Genomic DNA, 18,379 nt, shown 5'->3' on the forward strand with positions numbered 1-18,379 from the left:
CGAAAAGATATATAAGCAATGAAAAGCTGACAATAAAGGGCTTTTGCAAAACATCTGTCAGGAGTCCCTGACATTCATCCCTGCAGTCTTAGATGTTTATTCCCATGTTTATTCCAACATACAGCTAAGCTGTTTTGAGCCCCAGCTTAGCATTCGCTCACGTGCACAGAAGTTATATTGTTTGAACAAAGCTTTCCCAGACTGTTGTTAGGATCTGAATGAGGTCCTTTATTTCTTGTGCTGTAACAACCAGCCTGCCCTAATTAAATAGCTTAAACATGACAGTCACCATTTAGTCACTTCTGTTGACATGGTATTAGACATGTTCCAGTCCTACGAGCGGATCATGGTTAAACATGAGGACAAAGGCGGGGATCCCCCTGGTGAAGCACAGCAGTGGAATCTGGTAGCGGACACCTAGGAAATTTACTCAAACTAGTTTGATACCCTAAAGAAGTAGTAGAGTCTTTGCAAATAACTGTAGTTTAGTAATTAGCTTTTGCCTTGCTCACTCTGTGGGCAGCCAAACACTTCTTTACAAAATATTATGACATTTAATATCAGTTTCTATGTACCAGTTGAACAACTGGTATCATTGCAAGATGACTGTTTTCCTAACTATTCAAATTTGAAATTTGTGTTTTGACCACTTACTACCTTTGTGGAAGAAAGCTGCTAAACACAACACATCTGTTTTCAACTCAAAATTTAGTATGAGGTGATGCAGCATTTGAACAAATTCTACTCAGATCAGGGTCATCAGAGACTACTTCGATGTTACTATGAAATAAGTAGCAGAAAATAAGTGTATACTGGCAGAATTTCATACAGGAAATTGGTAAGACTACACTGTCTTCTCATGGATATTGACTAACCTGAGATTGTACCAAATTTATGAGTTGTTTATTTATGTGTTGATGCTGTCACATTTAGTAAAAAACAGATGGATTTATAACATCTTCCTTTTAGTGATTACTGTGCAATCATCACTTATTTTCAGGTTCTTTTTTAACGCCGAAGAGATTCAAGGAAAGGGAGAAATATCCACCCTAACGCCACACAAAACAGCTGAGTTCAGGTCAGTGTCAGCAGCAGCAAAACCAAGAAGCTGCTGCTGAACTTTCTGTGCATTTCAGGTGGGTGTGGCCATTAATAGTACCATACTATCCTCAAGTTCTAGGTCTGTTCAGAGAAACAGAAACCCAAAGTTACCATAAAGCTCTAGTCTCTTAACCATTTGGTAAGGATAGAAGATGGGTATTTTGTGGCTTTAAAATGGTACTGCTGGTGCTCTTGTGGGGTGTTATTCCTCCTGTGAGGCCCTGTACCTGCTCTGCAAATTCCTGTGCAAAAGCCAGTGATACAGGATTGGGGAGAGAGGGAAGTGCATTTACTAGCTGAAGTTAAAACAGAGTTTGGGAACGGTGAATGTGTTCTGCAGGTTGCTAAGTTTGCTCAGTGACCTTGAACACACTGCTGTTCACCAGACTTTGCAAAGCAGCCTGAAATCTGACTGAAGCACTCAAGAGTAGCACATTATATCTCTTTGTCCAGTTCACCATTTTATTCAAACGTTCACTACTTTGACAGTATCATTGCCATTTAACTTTAGACGCTTGTCCTGGTTTCAGCTGGGATAGAGTTAAACTTCTTCATAGTAGCTAGTATGGGGCTAAGTTTTAGATTTTGGCTGGAAACAGTAGTGATGATGCAGAGGTGTTTTAGTTGTTGCTAAGTAGCACTTACACTGGTCAAGGACTTTTTCAGCTCCCCCTGCTCTGCCAGGTGCACAAGGAGCTGGGAGGGGACACAGCCAGGACAGCTGAGCCCAACTGACCAACGGGATATTCCATACCATATGACGTCATGCTCAGTGTATAAAGCTGGGGGAAGAAGAAGGAAGGGGGGGAAGGTTTGGAGTGATGGTGGTTTGTCTTCCAAGTAACTGCTACGCGTGATGGAGCCCTGCTTTCCTGGAGACGGCTGAGCACCTGCCTGCCCATGGGAAGTAGTGAATGAATCCCTTGTTTTGCTTTGCTTCCGCACGCAGCTTTTGCCTTACCTATTGAACTGTCTTTATCTCAGCCCATGAGTTGCCTCACTTTTACTCTTCCGATTCTCTCCCCCGTCCCACCAGGGGGGAGTGAGCGAGCGGCTGTGTGGGGCTTGGCTGCTGACTGGGGCTAAACCATGACAACACTCTATGGAATTCTCATTCTAACCTGCTTCTCTAGATCTTACCCTTATGAGAGCTTTTAAAAATAGAAATGGGTATATCTAAATTATCTTCACAAATAAAAATGTTCTCCAAGGTAAATACATATTATTCTCGTTTACTGAAATTCTCAAATACGAGCTTGTTTGGTAAAGGTCAGTCTGCTTTTTACATACAATGACGGCAGTATCACAGTTTTTGGAAAAAAGTATTAAATAAAACTGTAGCTATAACAGGTGATGCAAGAAAAATGCATTTGGGGAATTATGAGGGCATTTTCTAAACCATTAACAGTAATTTCAGGTGTCAAGACTTTTCCTTCAGTGAAACGTTTGTTCTTTGTCTAACAATCAGCCTCTCTCCACAAAATTATGAGTTATATACTGACCTCAGACATGCAGAAGCCATTATGACCATGTGAACTACTCTCCACCACTGTTCACTAGATAATATTCTGTACTTCCTCAAGGCAGGAGATTAAGTAGGTAACAAATTTCCTAAAATCTTTCTGTATTTAGCAGCAGAGGGCCTGCCATTTCAATACTGTTTCAACACACATCACTGAACTTGTAAGTACCTCCAAACCAGAAGCGAGCTGGGGAATCACAGAGTAAAGGAAGAGTTAATCTTTTGAAAGAAAGCCATTAATATACCCCAAAGCTCAGGTGTTAGTGACAAAGAGTTGAAATGAAATATGTACTAAACTAATAAGTACTAAAAAAACAACAACAAAAAAACACAACCCCACATAATTTTAATAAAGAGGGGAAAAAAGAACTCCAACAGGACAAAAGTACAGTCGTGATGTAAAATAGCTTAGGTTTCCAGAAATTTATTTTGATCTGCTTACAGAAACTTGTTTTTCCCAGATGTGGGAAAATAATATTCTTACCAAGAAGAGAATTCTATTTCAGTTCTTTAAATCATGATTCTTGCTTATCTTTTTGCGCAGATCAAGTCACTTGTCTGTAATAAGACAGCATGTCATCTAAACTTTGGTAAAGTGGTTCTTGATTTTGAGCGTCACTGCTGTCAGTTTGCACTGACGGCGGCACATCTTGGGCGTCACAGCCGCAGGCCTGCGCTGATGGCGGCACATCTTGGGCGTCACAGCCACAGGCCTGCGCTGACGGCAGCACATCTTGGGCGCCACAGCCGCAGGCATGCATCGCCGGTGGTACATCTTGGGTGCTGCAGCCGCAGGCATGCATCGCCGGCGGCACATCTTGGGTGCCGCAGCCGCAGGCATGCATCGCCGGCGGCACATCTTGGGTGCCGCAGCCGCAGGCATGCATCGCCGGCGGCACATCTTGGGCGCCGTAGCCGTAAGGCTGCATTGGAAACGGCATACCAGGAGCGCCATAACCATAAGTGTGCATTGGTGGCAGCACACCTTGAGTACCGTAGCTGTAAGCCTGCATTGGAAAGGGCATATCATGAGCGCCGTAGCCGTAAGCCTGCATTGACGACAGCACATCTTGAGCACCATAGCCATAAGTCTGCATTGACTGCGGCACACCTTGAGCACCGTAGCCATAGGCCTGCATTGACGGCGGCATATCCTCATCATCGCTGCTGTCATCCTCTGTTGATGATGGTGCATTGCGAGCGTCACTGCCACAGGCCTCTCTTGATGCTGACTCGTCTTGAATGTTGCTGTGGTAAGCCTGTGCTGATGGTGGCACATCTTCAGTGCTGCTGCCGCTGGCCTGCACTGATGGCATCTGTTGCTTTTGTGCTGTATCTGTTTCTAGTTTTTCGGAGGAGGTTTCAGGACTGTTCAAATTCTGACTTCTGTAATCATCATCTTTCTTTTGTCCCATAAAGTAATCAGAAGGTGGCGCAAATTCTGGATCTCGCTCATCTCTGAGTTCTTCCTGTTTCTTTGACCATTGTCCAAACATCAATTCTGTTAGAAACAGGGAAAATGGTAGATTGAATATAGATTTTAGGGTCTGAAGACCAGTCAGAAAGGAGGGAAACAAATTAGCAAACAGAGAAGATGCAGCTGTGCAAAACCATTTGAAGCTACTTTTTCATCCAGTACTAGGTTGCTGGCTAAGCTGACAGTCCACTTTCTTTACAGAGCAGGAATGTACGCATTGTGCATTAAAGATAACTGCCATCTTCTATGTAATTCATCCTAGTCACTTTAAGATCCTTTAACGATGTGGTCATTGGTTATGAAAAATGACTAATTAGTTAGGGGTGAATCAAAATACAAACCAAAACCAAACAAAGCATTAAGAACTTAGTTATTAGAAGACAGATGATGAGATTAACTCTAGTGGGCACACGCAAAAACCAGTAACTTCTTTGTTTCAACAGAAGTGGTAGATATTCCAGTTACTATGACAGCAGGACTATTTTTAATCAGAAATCAGCAGAAGTACTGCAATGGAATCACAGCTCAAGTTCACCACACTTAAAAAGACATCCCCCAAACCTGCTCCGAAGATGCCCTCCAAACCTGCTCTCTAAAACCAGTAAATTCTTTTCAGTATTCATTTCTACCAAGACTTCTGTAATAAATTAAGTAGAAAATTTTGATACAGAAGGGCTACACGTTTGTCTGATGTAGCAAAATAGAGCCCATATCAGAGAATTTCTCCCTTTGCTGTGGCATAAATGTAAAAAAATATGAAATAAGGAGTAAGGAAGAAACCATCTAAGAGTAAAGAGTTTTGTTTATCCCTTCTTATACTAATTTAGATGCTTGTGTTACGTTTATGTTCAGCAAACCACAGTTACTTTACTTCACATTTTAGAGCAAGTTGTCGTCTGCTTTCTGGAGTGTAACATTTGTTGCGTAGTACAGTGCTGCTTGGGTGTTGGTCAGATACGAGGATTCCTCAGAGGTAGTAAAAAACCAGTATCAGGCAGGATAAAGATTTAACAGAGGACCTGAAAGTTTTGGGTTTTAATGGAACCAGAGTTTCCCCTCAGAATGATGTTCATTAACTGAACACAAAAAGAGACTGTGAAAAGCAAATAGAAGCTGGTAATACCAGTATTGGACAGAATAGGAATGCTGCTTTTAACGGAGTACTGAAGAAGGTGGACACTGATGTGCTTTGCCTATTCTTTGTTTGCTTTTACTTAGGAATCAGGCATCAGACTACAAGAATGGCATGAGCTTAGATAACTGGTGCAAAACGAGTGAATGGGCTTGGGAAGGATCTAGAAGACAGCCATCACTTGATGTCGTGACAAGGAAGATGCTTCAGGATGGGAAATTGGCACTGAAGTGGCCTCTGCTTGCATCATTTTTTAGTATCGTCCTGTACCTGTTTCAGTGTAACACATCCTGCCATCACATAGCACAAACTACAGAAATACATCAAGAAAACATCACACTGAAAGACAATAAATCTTACGAACTATGAAATCTGTCATTCTGTCAACCTCTCTGGATCATCCAGAAATGGAACAACTAATGTAGAAGAAAAAACTATGGGGACATTATAGCAGCTACGGGCGCTAAAGCCTTGTCAATGGCTGCACTGGGCACTAGATAGTTGTCAATACTAAGGGAGGAAGTATCTAGTTGCTTCTCAGCCTTACCATACTTTGCCACAAAACAGAAATAAAAATAGCAGCGTGCACACTGCTTCCAGAGGATGCTTCTGAATTTACATTTCCTTACCTTTGCCTTTATCCCACTCTCGGACATAAGGCACACCAGGCTTTGTATCTCTTCTCTCCTGGATGACAACCTCTACCTTTCTACTCGCTGCAGTAACTTTCGGAGCTTCTGGTTCGTCAGTAACACCTTTCAACTCTATGTTACAGAAAGAGTTGTTTTTGTTAGAAATGGGATAAAATCTATATGAACTTCATAGGAGGAATAGGAAGCAAGAGTTATTTGCATTTATAGAGCTCATACTAGCAAACAAATTTAATTCTAATAGTGAAATGCATCTGAGTGGGGATGTTGGTTCGTTTTTTTTTAAATTACTGCATATTAGTTCAGAAAAGATAATGGGTAAGACAGATAATCAGGCAGCCTGTCTACCAAGAGACACTTTGTTAGCTGTCTAGTTGTATCAAAAAGACTGCTCTATTCCTAATAACCCAAAAAAGGAATGTGCTGAGTGTTATACTGAAGTTAGAAAATTAGATAAAAACACGAACATTAGCATATCATCTCCATTTCATTTACTGGAGAAAACAGTTTGCATTCTTACTGTTCTTTGTTTTCAGAACACTTCATAGTTAATCACTTGCAGAAAATTCTGACACAGTGAAACATTAGCTACATTTTACAGTAGAAGACACACAGTACAAGTTTACTAGCAGTGCCATAAGGGAGACACTGCAGAGATTCAAATTCATTATCCTAATTCCTGAAGTCAGCTGTATGTCCAATTTACCGACTGCACTGAAACTGTAGGAGTGTATATGATACCAACATTAACTTGTTACTACTTTTATTTAACTTCTTCTTAAAAAAAGTAAAAGCCAGTAAAGTTTCAGCAGCTCTAACCTCAACCTGCATAATTAACTCACGTAATTCCTGCTGTCAGGTGTGACTCAAAAAAAGCCTACAATCTACGTATCTTATTTCTACCTGCATTATTAAGCTATTTCTGGCATGATTTTGTATCTACACACAACTGTATGAACTCTCACTATCTGAACAGTTATAGTAATTGCATATATAGAATACATAATACTTATTATATACATAATACTTACGTAATATATTGAAAGTCCAAACCTAAATCAATTTGAGTGTGCCTGTCCATCAGTCATGCACAAGATGAAATAGCAAGTATTTAACTTAAAAAGGCAGCAGATCATACCTCCATTCTCCAATTTTTCTGCCTCTTCATCTAATCCAGCTTCCCTTAACTTCTTAATCTTCCGTGCTCTAAGTTTAGACAGCCTTGCATCTAGAGCTGCCTTCCTTTTTTCTTTTAACTGTTCACGTTTGGTCCTCTGATCAAGTGTCTTAACAGGAAAGAAAAACAGAAATTAATCTTCCTTTGTTATTAGAATCAACTACGTATCTTCCTTCACTAAACAACTAAAAGCAATCCTCATCAAGTACCATGTTTCAACAGGGAAAAAGATGCCCAGTTTTTTTTGGAGTCAGTTGCAGGCATCACCTCGTGTAAGACTTACACAACAAATCTAATACGGTGACCACTGAAACTAGGATGCCCTTGTACCCCAATTTGCTCTGTGAAGTCATACCTGCTCTCTGAGCATATCCAGTGTTGCCCGTTGTTTATTCCTAAGTTCTTTGTCACGAGAGAAGGCAAAGTAACCAACACCAAGCTGTCTGGCCTCTGAAAACAGGAAGAAAAACCAATAAATTTAAGTTACACTCAGTTTATGACTGACAGTAACTACAAGCACCATGCACCCTGCTTTCAGGCACCGAGTTACTCCCAACAACATACACCGCATTAGTTTTAGATGGCTAAAATAGGCTTGTTTTAGATGATGCTTCCAGAAGAGGAAAACAGGAGAATGTAATGGAATTTGAAAAACACATTTGAGAAAAATACAATTTGAGGAAAAATAAACCTAGATTTATGTACTGGAAATTTGAATGGTTATTACACACATGGCTTAACATACACCTGAAGTTCGCCCTAAAGGCACAAGAAATAACTTTCCCTTGCTTCCTCCAAAACCAATCTCTTTGGTGATATAAAGATATGTGATATACAGTATGGAAGCATACCATTTTCTCGAATGTCCTCATAATGTATGGGTCCCATTGGTTTTCTGAGGGCTTCTTCTTCTTCTTTTTCCCACTGCTGCCTCTGAAGTTCTCTTCTCATGTCTTCAGATAACAGAGTATTCCCATCAGGGACTTGTCTAATTAAAAAAAAAAGTTATGGATTACAGAGCAAAACTTACCAGTTTTACAGTGTCAAACACTGAAAGTATGATTGCGTCTGATCCACTCCTGCAGCTTTTACAAAACAGATCGTTGCAGGCACCAGTTAGTGACGCAGCATTGATGACTATGGTGCATGGTGAAGACAGAAATACAAAACTACCTCTGAAACAAGGTCCTAGTTGAACACATCATTAAAAGACTTAAAATAATATCCTTTCTTACAGGAGTTATGAAATCATTATCAAATCACAGAATGGGAGATGAGATAATCACTTTTATTGGCATCTGTTGGGGTGCTAGCAACTGCATATAGAAACATTTCAGATTTAGTGTAAGAAAATGAAAGGTATTTGAAATAATGAAAAGCTAGCCATTAATTTACCCTAGAAGTCCATGCCAAATATTAATACCCAATATGGGAAATATTTTTGTTTTCCCAAGAGAAGCAGCAGGATCTTTTATTGTCTAGCCAAACCCGGTTTTGCTGACCGACTGTTACCCGTATCGATGCAGAGACTGCAATTTCAAGGCACTCGTATTCTCCATCTTACATTTAAAATATACATAACACGCTAATGTGTAGTTATGTGAAAGAATTTTCACTACAGCAACAGTAAAGCCTCAGCTGAGGTGCCTTTAGATTATTTTCTGAAAACAATTCCCAGTGCTGCCATAATAATTTTAACAGAAGACCTGTTCAACAGCTGTTTAACAGAACAAACAAAAACCAAACAAATGGAGATCTAACAAATTCCCTTTGAATGCCGTGATGAATTTAGTATTGCTAAAAGACTATAATCAGTTTCCAGGTTAAACAGAACTGGGAATCACTTCTCTGGCATTTTCTGGAAGGTATAATAAAATAAAATCTCCATACAAGGACCACAGTTTTAAAAGATGCATCAAATATCTGAGAGATTGCCAAGTTAATTCGTTAGAAATTTCTCTGCAAGCTGATTTGGTCAGCAGTTACATCAAAGAGCGTGCCTCAGTAATCTACTAAAAATTTCATTTGGGCTTTTATTTTATATCCACGACCTCCATTCTGTTGCAATTTAAAACCAATACACCAGCCACGTATTTCAAATGGTGAACTGCCAGGGTGAAATAAAATAGAAGCCTTGGAATACTATATGAATTTATAATATTTTGATAAAAAATTTTATTTTTAAGTTTGGTAAAATCAGAGTCATGCACAATTGCTCTGTAGCTACTCTGTCTATTTTTCAAGGCACAATGTAGTAACCAGCAGAAGTTGGCGTAAAGTATATCTACAGAAGCCGTAGCATCAGCAATTCTGGACTGAGAATGGGATAACAAAGAACAGCCTCTCTTCCTTCTCAGGAAAAAAATGTATGTAAATACTGCAAGAAACATGTGCTTCCATTAGAGAAACCACACCTTTTCCCTTGAAGTTCTTGATCCATTTTAAGCAGACTTGGCAAATCCTTCTTCATACAGCGTCTAGATCGGCCCAAGAAATCAACATAATCAACCCTGTAAAGAAAGCAAAGGAAATTTGATGCAGAACGTCTGTTTGCAGATTTACAGAACTCTTAACCAGAAGACAGAAGCAGTGACGCTTTCCAAGGAGTATTCATCACGTCTCGGTCTCTCCATGTGTGACAGCTTCTACCTTTCAATTAACAGACTTGCAGGTTAAGAGGATATATTCCGAACACGGCACATGATGGTTTTATCACAGACATTAACTCAATCTCACTTTGAGCTGGCTGTTTGCCTTGGCAATAAGACGGTATTAAAAAAATGTTCAAAAGTTACAATGTTGTGTAGTTCTCACACCAGAATAATACTGAGCCTAGTATTTGCTTCCCATGTGAAATTAAGGAGGTGGCATTGACTTCTTGCGGGTATGAAATTGCTACAATATATTTCAGTTATCAGTCTAAAGCTCATTTAGAATAGGCTGATAGCGTTCATTCAACTGCCATAACAAAGGCTAACTAAAATGCAAGCAAAATGTTCCTTTGAAGCACATATTGTGCTTCTTATTCAACTCTTTGTAGTACTGAACACTTAATTTACAGTGTCAAAAAAGCTGTTAAGAGCTATACTTATTCTCCTGTAATGCTAGAAAGTTCTTTAGCATCAAGCTGCCTCAGTTATCCCATTCTAAAGAATTAATATTACATCTGAAAAAGTATGACTGGCAATCTAGTTCCCAAAAATCAAACTTTTGAAGATCTGTGCTTTTAGCAGGTTATGTATTTTACATAATTTGTAAGGATATCTAAAGCTTAGTGTATACTCAGTGGTCTTTTTCATTATAATGTAACATCGGTAGGAAAAAAAAAAACCTGCATTCCCTACAGTGAAGATGTAACTAGAGGTAATGAAAAATGCTAATTATTCTGCAGCGATCAATGGTGCTAGCACCCAAATATCCTCATTAGGATATGGCCTCACCGCAATAGATAATATATTATTAATAATACATGTAATTGATGTAAGATGCAAGCAATAATAGAAAAGCACCATATGAACAGTGAAATATATCAGTTCAAATTTCTGGGACTTTACAGTGACAAGAGCACAAGGCAGTTTGAGCCCATCGCTCACTGAGAGTTTCATCTTGAATTTCAGTTAAGATGCTGGTAATGGGTGTACCTGCCTTTCCAACCTAGCAGTCTTCTGGTACTCTGCTGGATTCATCCTCCCAGTTTATTCTGACACATTACATTGCAAATCCTGTCTTGGCCTAATAAACTGGAGAACAGAGCTGCCCTGTTTCGTACTGGTTTCTGCTGTTTTAAACTGACTACCAGAAGTAAAATCTCTGTTCCGTAAGCATTTTAAACAAACGGGCAAGGAAAATGTTTAGTCAGACTGGTTGCATAATTACTCCTAATGTCTTGGATGAAAAACCAGTGGTTACTTGGAATGCCACAGAAAATTGTCACAGGCTATTTGCTGTGCTGCATTTGAACAGTGGAAGAAGTGCTGGAAAATCATGTTCTTTTTCCAGTCAGAGTTTCTATCTTTGAAGAGGAGGTCATACAATGAAAATGGCTGCTCATTTTGCAAGTCACACATAATTAGAGAAGGGAATGTTTTGCTAAAGTACATTTCAATTCAAGACACCAAAACATAAAACTGTATCAATACTGTGGATCAGAACTCCCATAAACTATGTGAAAAAATAAGTCTCACAGTACATTTCCCTGATTGATATTTCACAAAATCCTGGATGTAGATGAGATGTTACCTCATAGAGAGGGAAGTAACAACAATGACTGTCTTTTAATGAGACATGAGATGAGAGAATCTTACCATCTCTTCTCCATGTGTAGGATTTACACACACCCCCACCCCCCCACCCCCAAAAAAAGTGCCACTCCACATACTTTGGAGAATAAAATGATTTTCTCATGCAATTGTCAAGAAACAGACTGGTCAGGCCAGCTTAGCCCAATCAGTAGTACCAACCATTCTTCATCAGGGTCCATGGGTGGTGGTATTTCTATTTCAGGTTGAGTTTCCTCATCATCTGTCTCTTTTTCTAAAGTCTTTCTAGCAGTTTCGCTCTGATACAGTTCCTGTACTTCGTGCTGTTTGTCTATGATCTTCTGAGTGAAATCCACTAGGTACAAATCCTCAGTTTCTTCATCTAAGGCAGAAAATCAATTCTTAGAGAACAGCCATGAAAAGAACAGAACTGAGCAAAAAATCAACACAAAATAGCTGCAATCAGCTTTTCAGCTGCTAGCAATGCCCTTGGCCACGCTATTGAGGAATACTTAAATCTCATTCACCGCCAAATTTAGGGCTATAAATTGGCTCCACAGTGATAACCTCTATTTCTGAATGTAAGTTTTAGGGGGTTTGTAAGCAATTAGTTGTTTGTGTACAATCCAGAAAAGGTTGCAGCCTTTGCACTAAACTTTGCTCATTAACACTTGCAGAAGCACAGGGTTTGTTACGTAACAGTTCAAACACTTACTGGATGCTTAACTTTTGGTGTGTTGGCCATAGTTACATAGTGACTAGAGTACTTTTCTAAAAAGTAGAGAAAAGCAGTGGGGTCATATGTGGCAAGGATGGACACCAGTAAATAAAACATTAGAGATTAACTGCAAGGAGATTTTGATTCTATTTTAATAGTTACATCTTGCAAGGGACTGAATGAGTGAGAGAAGAAAGGGACAGATTAGAACTCTCTAACCCCATTAGCCGCATGACTGGCATTCACATATGGACCAGCCAAACTCCACTCCTCTTCTGCTTCTCTTCATAAAGATCCAAGAATTAGAATGCAGGACAGAAAATCAGCAATGCAATCCAAAGACTGCATAATGGAGAATCAATTAATTTTGGTTTTCTAAGATTGTGTATTGAAAAACCAGAATATATTCCACCCACTTAATGAATGACCGAGCAAAACAAGCCCATAGTGCTTTACTAGGACAGGCTGTCCTTCAAAAAGTAATTTTATTTTCTCTAGTACCTATATTTTTTCTCCCTTTCAAAGCAGAATAACCCATGTCAATCTCTTTGTACAACAACTCAAAAAAAATGTCCCATGTAAGACAAGCAGTGAATTCAGTGTAGCTGCTGTAAATCATCAGACAGTCAAAAACGCCAACTTTAGAAACACATTTACATATATATACACATATATTAAGAAATACTAATTTTAGACTAGTTTTGTTCACCTGGGAAGTCGCCTTTTGTCATTTTCTCATACAGCTTTGCTTTCTCTTCTAGTTTCTTCCTGAATGGGAAAAAAAAAAATTAACATTGCAATCCCACCAATTCCCAACACAGTTTCAAATGACCAGTTTAGCCATAGATAAATGGAACAGGAAAGTACCAGGAGTGCTTGAAGTATTTACTAGAAGCTGACTTATGCCTGCTTTTTGTTTTGAACCTTAACTGACTTTTCTAAAGATACAGATATCCAGTGCCAGAATTTATACTGAAAATAATTTTAGCGAAGTTACAGAATTAATTTTAAGCGGTTATTTGTCAAGTAGGCAGGAACACAATGTAACAAGTATTCCACCTCTAACTGCTGCGGTCTGTCAGATAAAATACTGGAAGCTAAACCATTATTTGCAGGTATGACATACTGAAATACTTTTTTACAGGAAAAACAAAACAAAAAAAAAGACAAGAGAAAGATGTAACGTGGAGTTACACTTATTCTTAGAAACTGAAGAGAAAACCTTAGCTAATTTCTGGAATAGTAGAAAACAATTTTGACGAGCTAGGAATTGCTTATAAAAAACTTGCTTTATGTGCTTTTCTAAACACTGAAAAACAAGTTCTACAAAGCATTCCTTTCTTTCAGAGCCTAAGAGTTACCTTGATTTATCTAATATATGCTCCTCTTCTGTCTTCTGCTCAACATCTTTCTCAGCTCGATTTGCAACTCCTGCGTTTTGTTTGTTCCAGATGCTTGGTTTCTGTGGAGACAATTTTATAACAACAAAGAAATAAATAAAAGTATTGAAATGATAATGATTAAAACCTCATAACGGAAACTTTGGAAATCGGTCAAGAAAGACTTTGTAAATAACATATTAAACATGTTTGACTTGAAACTATACCTACTGTGCTGTAGGATGCAGCAGGTATATACTAAAATTACACAGATTATAGTACGATATAATAGTTAAGGACAGGCTGAAAAGCAAAAATATCCCCACTCAGAAATCAGACAAAGTCTATTCTGGCAAAGATGTCACAGTTAAAAAAATTAATAAGAACAATCTTGCTGACTACTGAAGTAATAACAAAGCTATGGATTGTTTCTGTTCCCCATTACCTTCACTTTAGATATAAAATACAATCAGTTTGCCTGTTTATGGCATAACACCGTGAAAGCTGCGTGTTCTTCAAATATGGCAGCAATACTACATTCTACTACTAGAAAGCCACAGAATGAATAAAAGCCAATGTGCAGCGAAGAGTAAAACATGGGAGGCAGTTCTGTATTCTTTATTATACACTGCGATACAGAGGAACAGATAGCAGAGCATTTATCAAGAAAGTTCAGTGATTCTGGAGGAGCCTCTCGTCCTCCGTCTTTCACGGAGCCATACAACATCTTGGAGAAAGAAAGAACCATCTTTCCCTATAGGTAAAAAAGCTGTGGGTCCCTGGGGAATGAAGATTATGAGATGATTTAGATGAGCATAAGCATGAGATAAGTCTTCTGCTGTGCACAAGAATCTTGCCTGGAAATGAGTTGATAGAAATCTAAACAACATCCTCATCACGCAGATTCTCTTTGAATAGCAACACAGCTCTGAGTATTTATTTATTTAGATTTGAATATGAACTTCCTTACTTTAAGGAGACAAAAATTACAGAAAACAACAATGGAAAAGTATCTCTACCTTATTAGAAGTTTTGGGCTTTGCAAAGATGCCAGCATCTTTCAATAGCTTTTCTTTCTTGAATTCTTCTTGCTTTCGGAAGAGTTCTGCTTTGAGATCTACCAACTACATCAACAGCAAAATAAACAAATAAATAACCAAGACACATCACATACACATACATCAGTTACTGTAATAAAGCAATAATTGCATTTCTATTAAAACAATTGGGCATTTACAGTTATATGGGCATTTGGTTGCATTTCTATGTGGAACTTCAAAGCACTGATCTGATCACAAAGATTACTCTTAAGTTTACAGCAAACAATATACAAAAACCATGGAATCAAATTACAATTAGGGATTTTAAAAAAACCCCAAAGATATCCTTGATCCTTGAATGGGGATAAGAGAGACCTAATTCCATACAGATTTTACCAGCCTCCTGATGGCAAAAAAAAGATAGAGAGGACTAAAGAAATAACGCTACTGCATTTGAAAAGGAAACTTTTAACCATTAGATAATGGATAAAACCCCGTCTCACAAAAGAATTGATAAAAGTTTTCTTTCATGAAATAGATACACTGCCCCAATGTTTTATGTACTATTTATATATTTTCAGATTTTCCTTTTTTAAAATAGATTCTTTTTTTTTAATAGGTGAGCAGTATTGCCATCTGTGACCAATGCCCATCTCATCACGAAACATCACCAGCAGGGGCATTATCTTGAAATTGCATTAAAAAACCTGATCTGGAGGAGGATATCGTGCCACTTCCCCTGCAAGTCCTAAAGAAGACAAGTTTCACAGAGATACCTTAAATAAAAATGTTGAAGACTTTGGTATTAATGCTTGTTTCAAACACTACAGCAGTTGCTTTTCAGGTTGCTGTAACAATGATGTAGTGTTGTAAATGAAAACCTCCTTTTTCCCCCTTAATGCTTAGAAGTGATCATCTAAAAAGTCGACGTTAAATGTTTCATAGACAACAACCCACAGTTTAAATTAATTGTTTTATTTGGAAAACGAAGCGTTTGGAGCAACCCCTTGTTACCAGAGCACTGGAGAGCAGAGGAGCAGCGCCTGGCTGCTCCTGGGGGCCGAGGCCCGTCCGCCGAGACAGGGACCTCCTGCTCCTCGGAAAAAAGGCGGGACATAAGCTCACGTTTCCCCCTCGGACCCCCATTTGATCATCACTTCACGGACGGGGGCAAACTCAGTCATGAAGGCGAAGGGGTCAAGCCCCCTCCCCCAAAACCAAGAGGCGACGTCACAACGCTCCGACATAACCGTTTAAATCAGTATTTCCATTGATGGGAGTAGACTTCAGAGGGCTGCGGTTAGGGCGAGGGAGCAGAAGCACAGTCCCGGTGCCCCGTTCTCCCTGCGGGCGGCTGGCATTGGCGGCTCCGGGCCCAGCCCCACGGTCTGCGCCGGCCTGGCCCACCCGCAGCCACGGCCACGGAGCACGCCTGGCCACCCTCACACCCTTATAATCCCTTTAGGAGGGGTTTCATTTTGCTTCTTCCCGGCCAGGTTCGCCCACTCACCGACGAGGCAGCCACGTCCAGCGGTTTCTTCCTCCGGTCCATGGCGGCCTCCGGCAACCGCCTCAGCTGGCCACCTTCTTCCCCGCTTTGCGGCCTTTACCATAAAGCGCGGCAGAAGCGAGGCGCTTTTGCGACACCGCCGGTGAGGGCAGACGGGTCCTTCCCCGCCGCCATGTTGAGGAGGTCAGCGCGGGCCCGGGGTGCCGGCGCCGGGAGGAGCGTGGTGCCGTCGGCACCGCTGTCCCCGCTGTCCGGGCCCCAGTCAGGCAGCAGCTGGCTGCATGCCGCAGTGACAGGCCCGTGCTGCCTCAGAGCCCCTCGCTGTGACTGCGGGGCAGCGGGGGACACTTGCTCAGCCTGGTGGGGCTCAGAGGTGGCTGAAGTTCTCCCTGCTTATGGCTTCTCGGCGGTGCTCGAGTTGTGTGTGAAAATGAGGGTTCCTGGCAAGGCGAAGACCAAATTGTTCGGGTCCCCCGTTGGAAACGGCCACGTGTGGCCTGGGGGCTGGAGTGCAGCGAGAGTGGTGTGGGGTGCTCTGGGGCTGGGGGAGGCCACTGCGGCCAGAGATCAAGTTGGGCTTGGCAGGAGTGTGGGCCTGCCTAGAACTGGGGTTGGGGCTAAATAAAGAAGTACACGGTTGAAATTTGGTATCAACAGCAAAAAAACCCACCAAAAACCCAAACCAAAAACCAACAAAAACCCAAACAAAACCAAAACCCAGAACCTCTTCCCTGCCTTAGATGGTACATGAGGACTGGGGAGATGAGACCTGAACAACTCACTGGAGCTGGAGGCAGCCATGTCCTTCAACACTAGTCTGGGTTTAGCCCTGTGACCATCGCCCTCTGGGCTGCCTTGTGCTTGGGATGAAGTGATGTGGCTGTCCTTGGTCCTCTCTCTGCATGGATCCATGCTGAGGGAGGTGGGAGTCAATGAGCCACAGCTTTACAGGACTGACAAGTGTGATCCACAATAGCCAAATACAAACCCACCTATATGTGCTGGAGCCAGCTCTGTAACCTCAGAGGTGAGTGCAGGTGGCTCTTGGGGAGCGAGGTTCAGTGTTTTATTTAGACTGGGTAGCTCATTGGATCCTTTATCATCCCCATGAAGAAAAAGAACTGTCTGATAGGTTTTAATTCAAAGTGATTCTGATGATCGTAATTATCTGGAGTTGCAAGAAGAAGCTGCCTTTCACTCGTCTTTATTAAAGTAGAAAAATATAAGGTACTCCGATGTTGGTGCTTGGCAATGTGACAGCTGATAGAAGCGTCAGATACAGTTCTTTTGATTTTTGAAATGTGTTGCTTTTGTGTTTGGGAAGCTGGGTCAGGCCTGTATTTAAATAGTTTATGGACACAGAATTGCAAAGCTGACAGAGATACTCAGTTGCTAAGTATTCCAGGGAGCGTGAAGTGTGCAATTCAGAAAGAGCAATTTCTGGCCCTAGTGAAGGTGCCTTGCTTCTGGCTTTTTAAAAGGAGAAGGGAAAATGGTGGGAGACCACAGATACAGAAAAGTGTAGGTCATATTAAAGCCATAAGGTTTACTATTTTAATCTGCAATAGGAGAAATGAGCATTACTGAAAAATAGGACAAAGCAATGAAAACATCTGCGCTGTTCTAATTAAATCTCACTTCAACAAATCATGCATTGTTGCTTGTTCAAACCTCACCTAGTGACAGCACTGAGAAGAGACACCAGCCCAAACCCAACCCAGGGCTGGTTCTGAATTATTCCCACCTTTTATTTTATTGGAGGCAGAGTCTGTGTGAGGGCACATTTCCCCCCTGAATGCATTAGTTCTCCATATTGCTCACATGCTACACTGCAGTGATAGGACTCACTTACTCACTCATCTGGGTTTCTAGTGCTGTAGGTGTTGAGCACTTTCAGGACCTCAAGAGTATTTTTACCTTGAGGTTTGCCTAACATGAAGTGTTCCTGAAGAGCTGACAGTCAGGCTTGGTCCTGTATATCCCCTTATAACTGCAGGTGCAAAACCACATCAAGTCTCTTGAAAACTTGGCATTTAAAATTTAATGGCCACTGGTTAAGCTGAATGTCTGAGGCTTTGGGATAGGAACCCTATGTAACCAGTTTTAGAAATGTAACAGTAGATAGCTGTATAGGTACTTCACTGCTTCTTTATATTTTCTGGCTGAGATGTAAAATGATACAAATGCTGAGTCTATTCAGGCTACTGCTCTGGAAGCCACTTTTTCACCTGTCTGGCATCTCTCCGCTTCAGATGCCTGAAACCAGACCTTTGCTTGCAGGATTCCTTCTTCCTTGGCACTGCCCCTGTAAGGCTGCTCGCAGCTTATACTGCATTCTGTCCTTGCTGCTGCATTTTCCCCCCATGACCTGCCTATATCTCTTAGCAAACTGCTTGTCACACCATCCAGATTTC

The 18,379-nt window shown here is 40.7% G+C and overlaps 1 protein-coding gene across 1 annotated transcript; it reads right to left on the bottom strand.

Moving 5' to 3' along the window:
- Nucleotides 1-2,946: 2,946 nt before the first annotated feature.
- Nucleotides 2,947-16,077, bottom strand: CCDC174 (coiled-coil domain containing 174). Its single transcript, XM_064453711.1, has 11 exons — nt 15,966-16,077; nt 14,435-14,539; nt 13,398-13,498; nt 12,746-12,804; nt 11,520-11,700; nt 9,474-9,569; nt 7,911-8,047; nt 7,415-7,509; nt 7,021-7,168; nt 5,862-5,996; nt 2,947-4,124 (listed from the first exon to the last, which is right to left on the bottom strand). The coding sequence occupies exons 1-11, from the start codon at nt 16,005-16,007 to the stop codon at nt 3,169-3,171; spliced, it is 2,055 nt and encodes a 684-aa protein (XP_064309781.1). The 5' UTR covers nt 16,008-16,077; the 3' UTR covers nt 2,947-3,168.
- Between the last annotated feature and the right edge of the window lie 2,302 nt (nt 16,078-18,379).

This window comes from Phalacrocorax carbo, chromosome 6 (genome assembly GCF_963921805.1).
Source record: "Phalacrocorax carbo chromosome 6, bPhaCar2.1, whole genome shotgun sequence".
Lineage (NCBI taxonomy): Eukaryota > Metazoa > Chordata > Aves > Suliformes > Phalacrocoracidae > Phalacrocorax > Phalacrocorax carbo.

Excerpts from the sequence above, each read along its gene's own strand:
- CCDC174 (XM_064453711.1), bottom strand. The coding sequence starts at position 16,007 with ATGGACCGGAGGAAGAAACCGCTGGACGTGGCTGCCTCGTCG. Across the intron at positions 14,540-15,965 it reads TGGACGTGGCTGCCTCGTCG|TTGGTAGATCTCAAAGCAGA; the intron begins GTGAGTGGGCGA and ends CTGTTGATGTAG. Across the intron at positions 7,169-7,414 it reads TGGATATGCTCAGAGAGCAG|ACACTTGATCAGAGGACCAA; the intron begins GTATGACTTCAC and ends TTTCCTGTTAAG.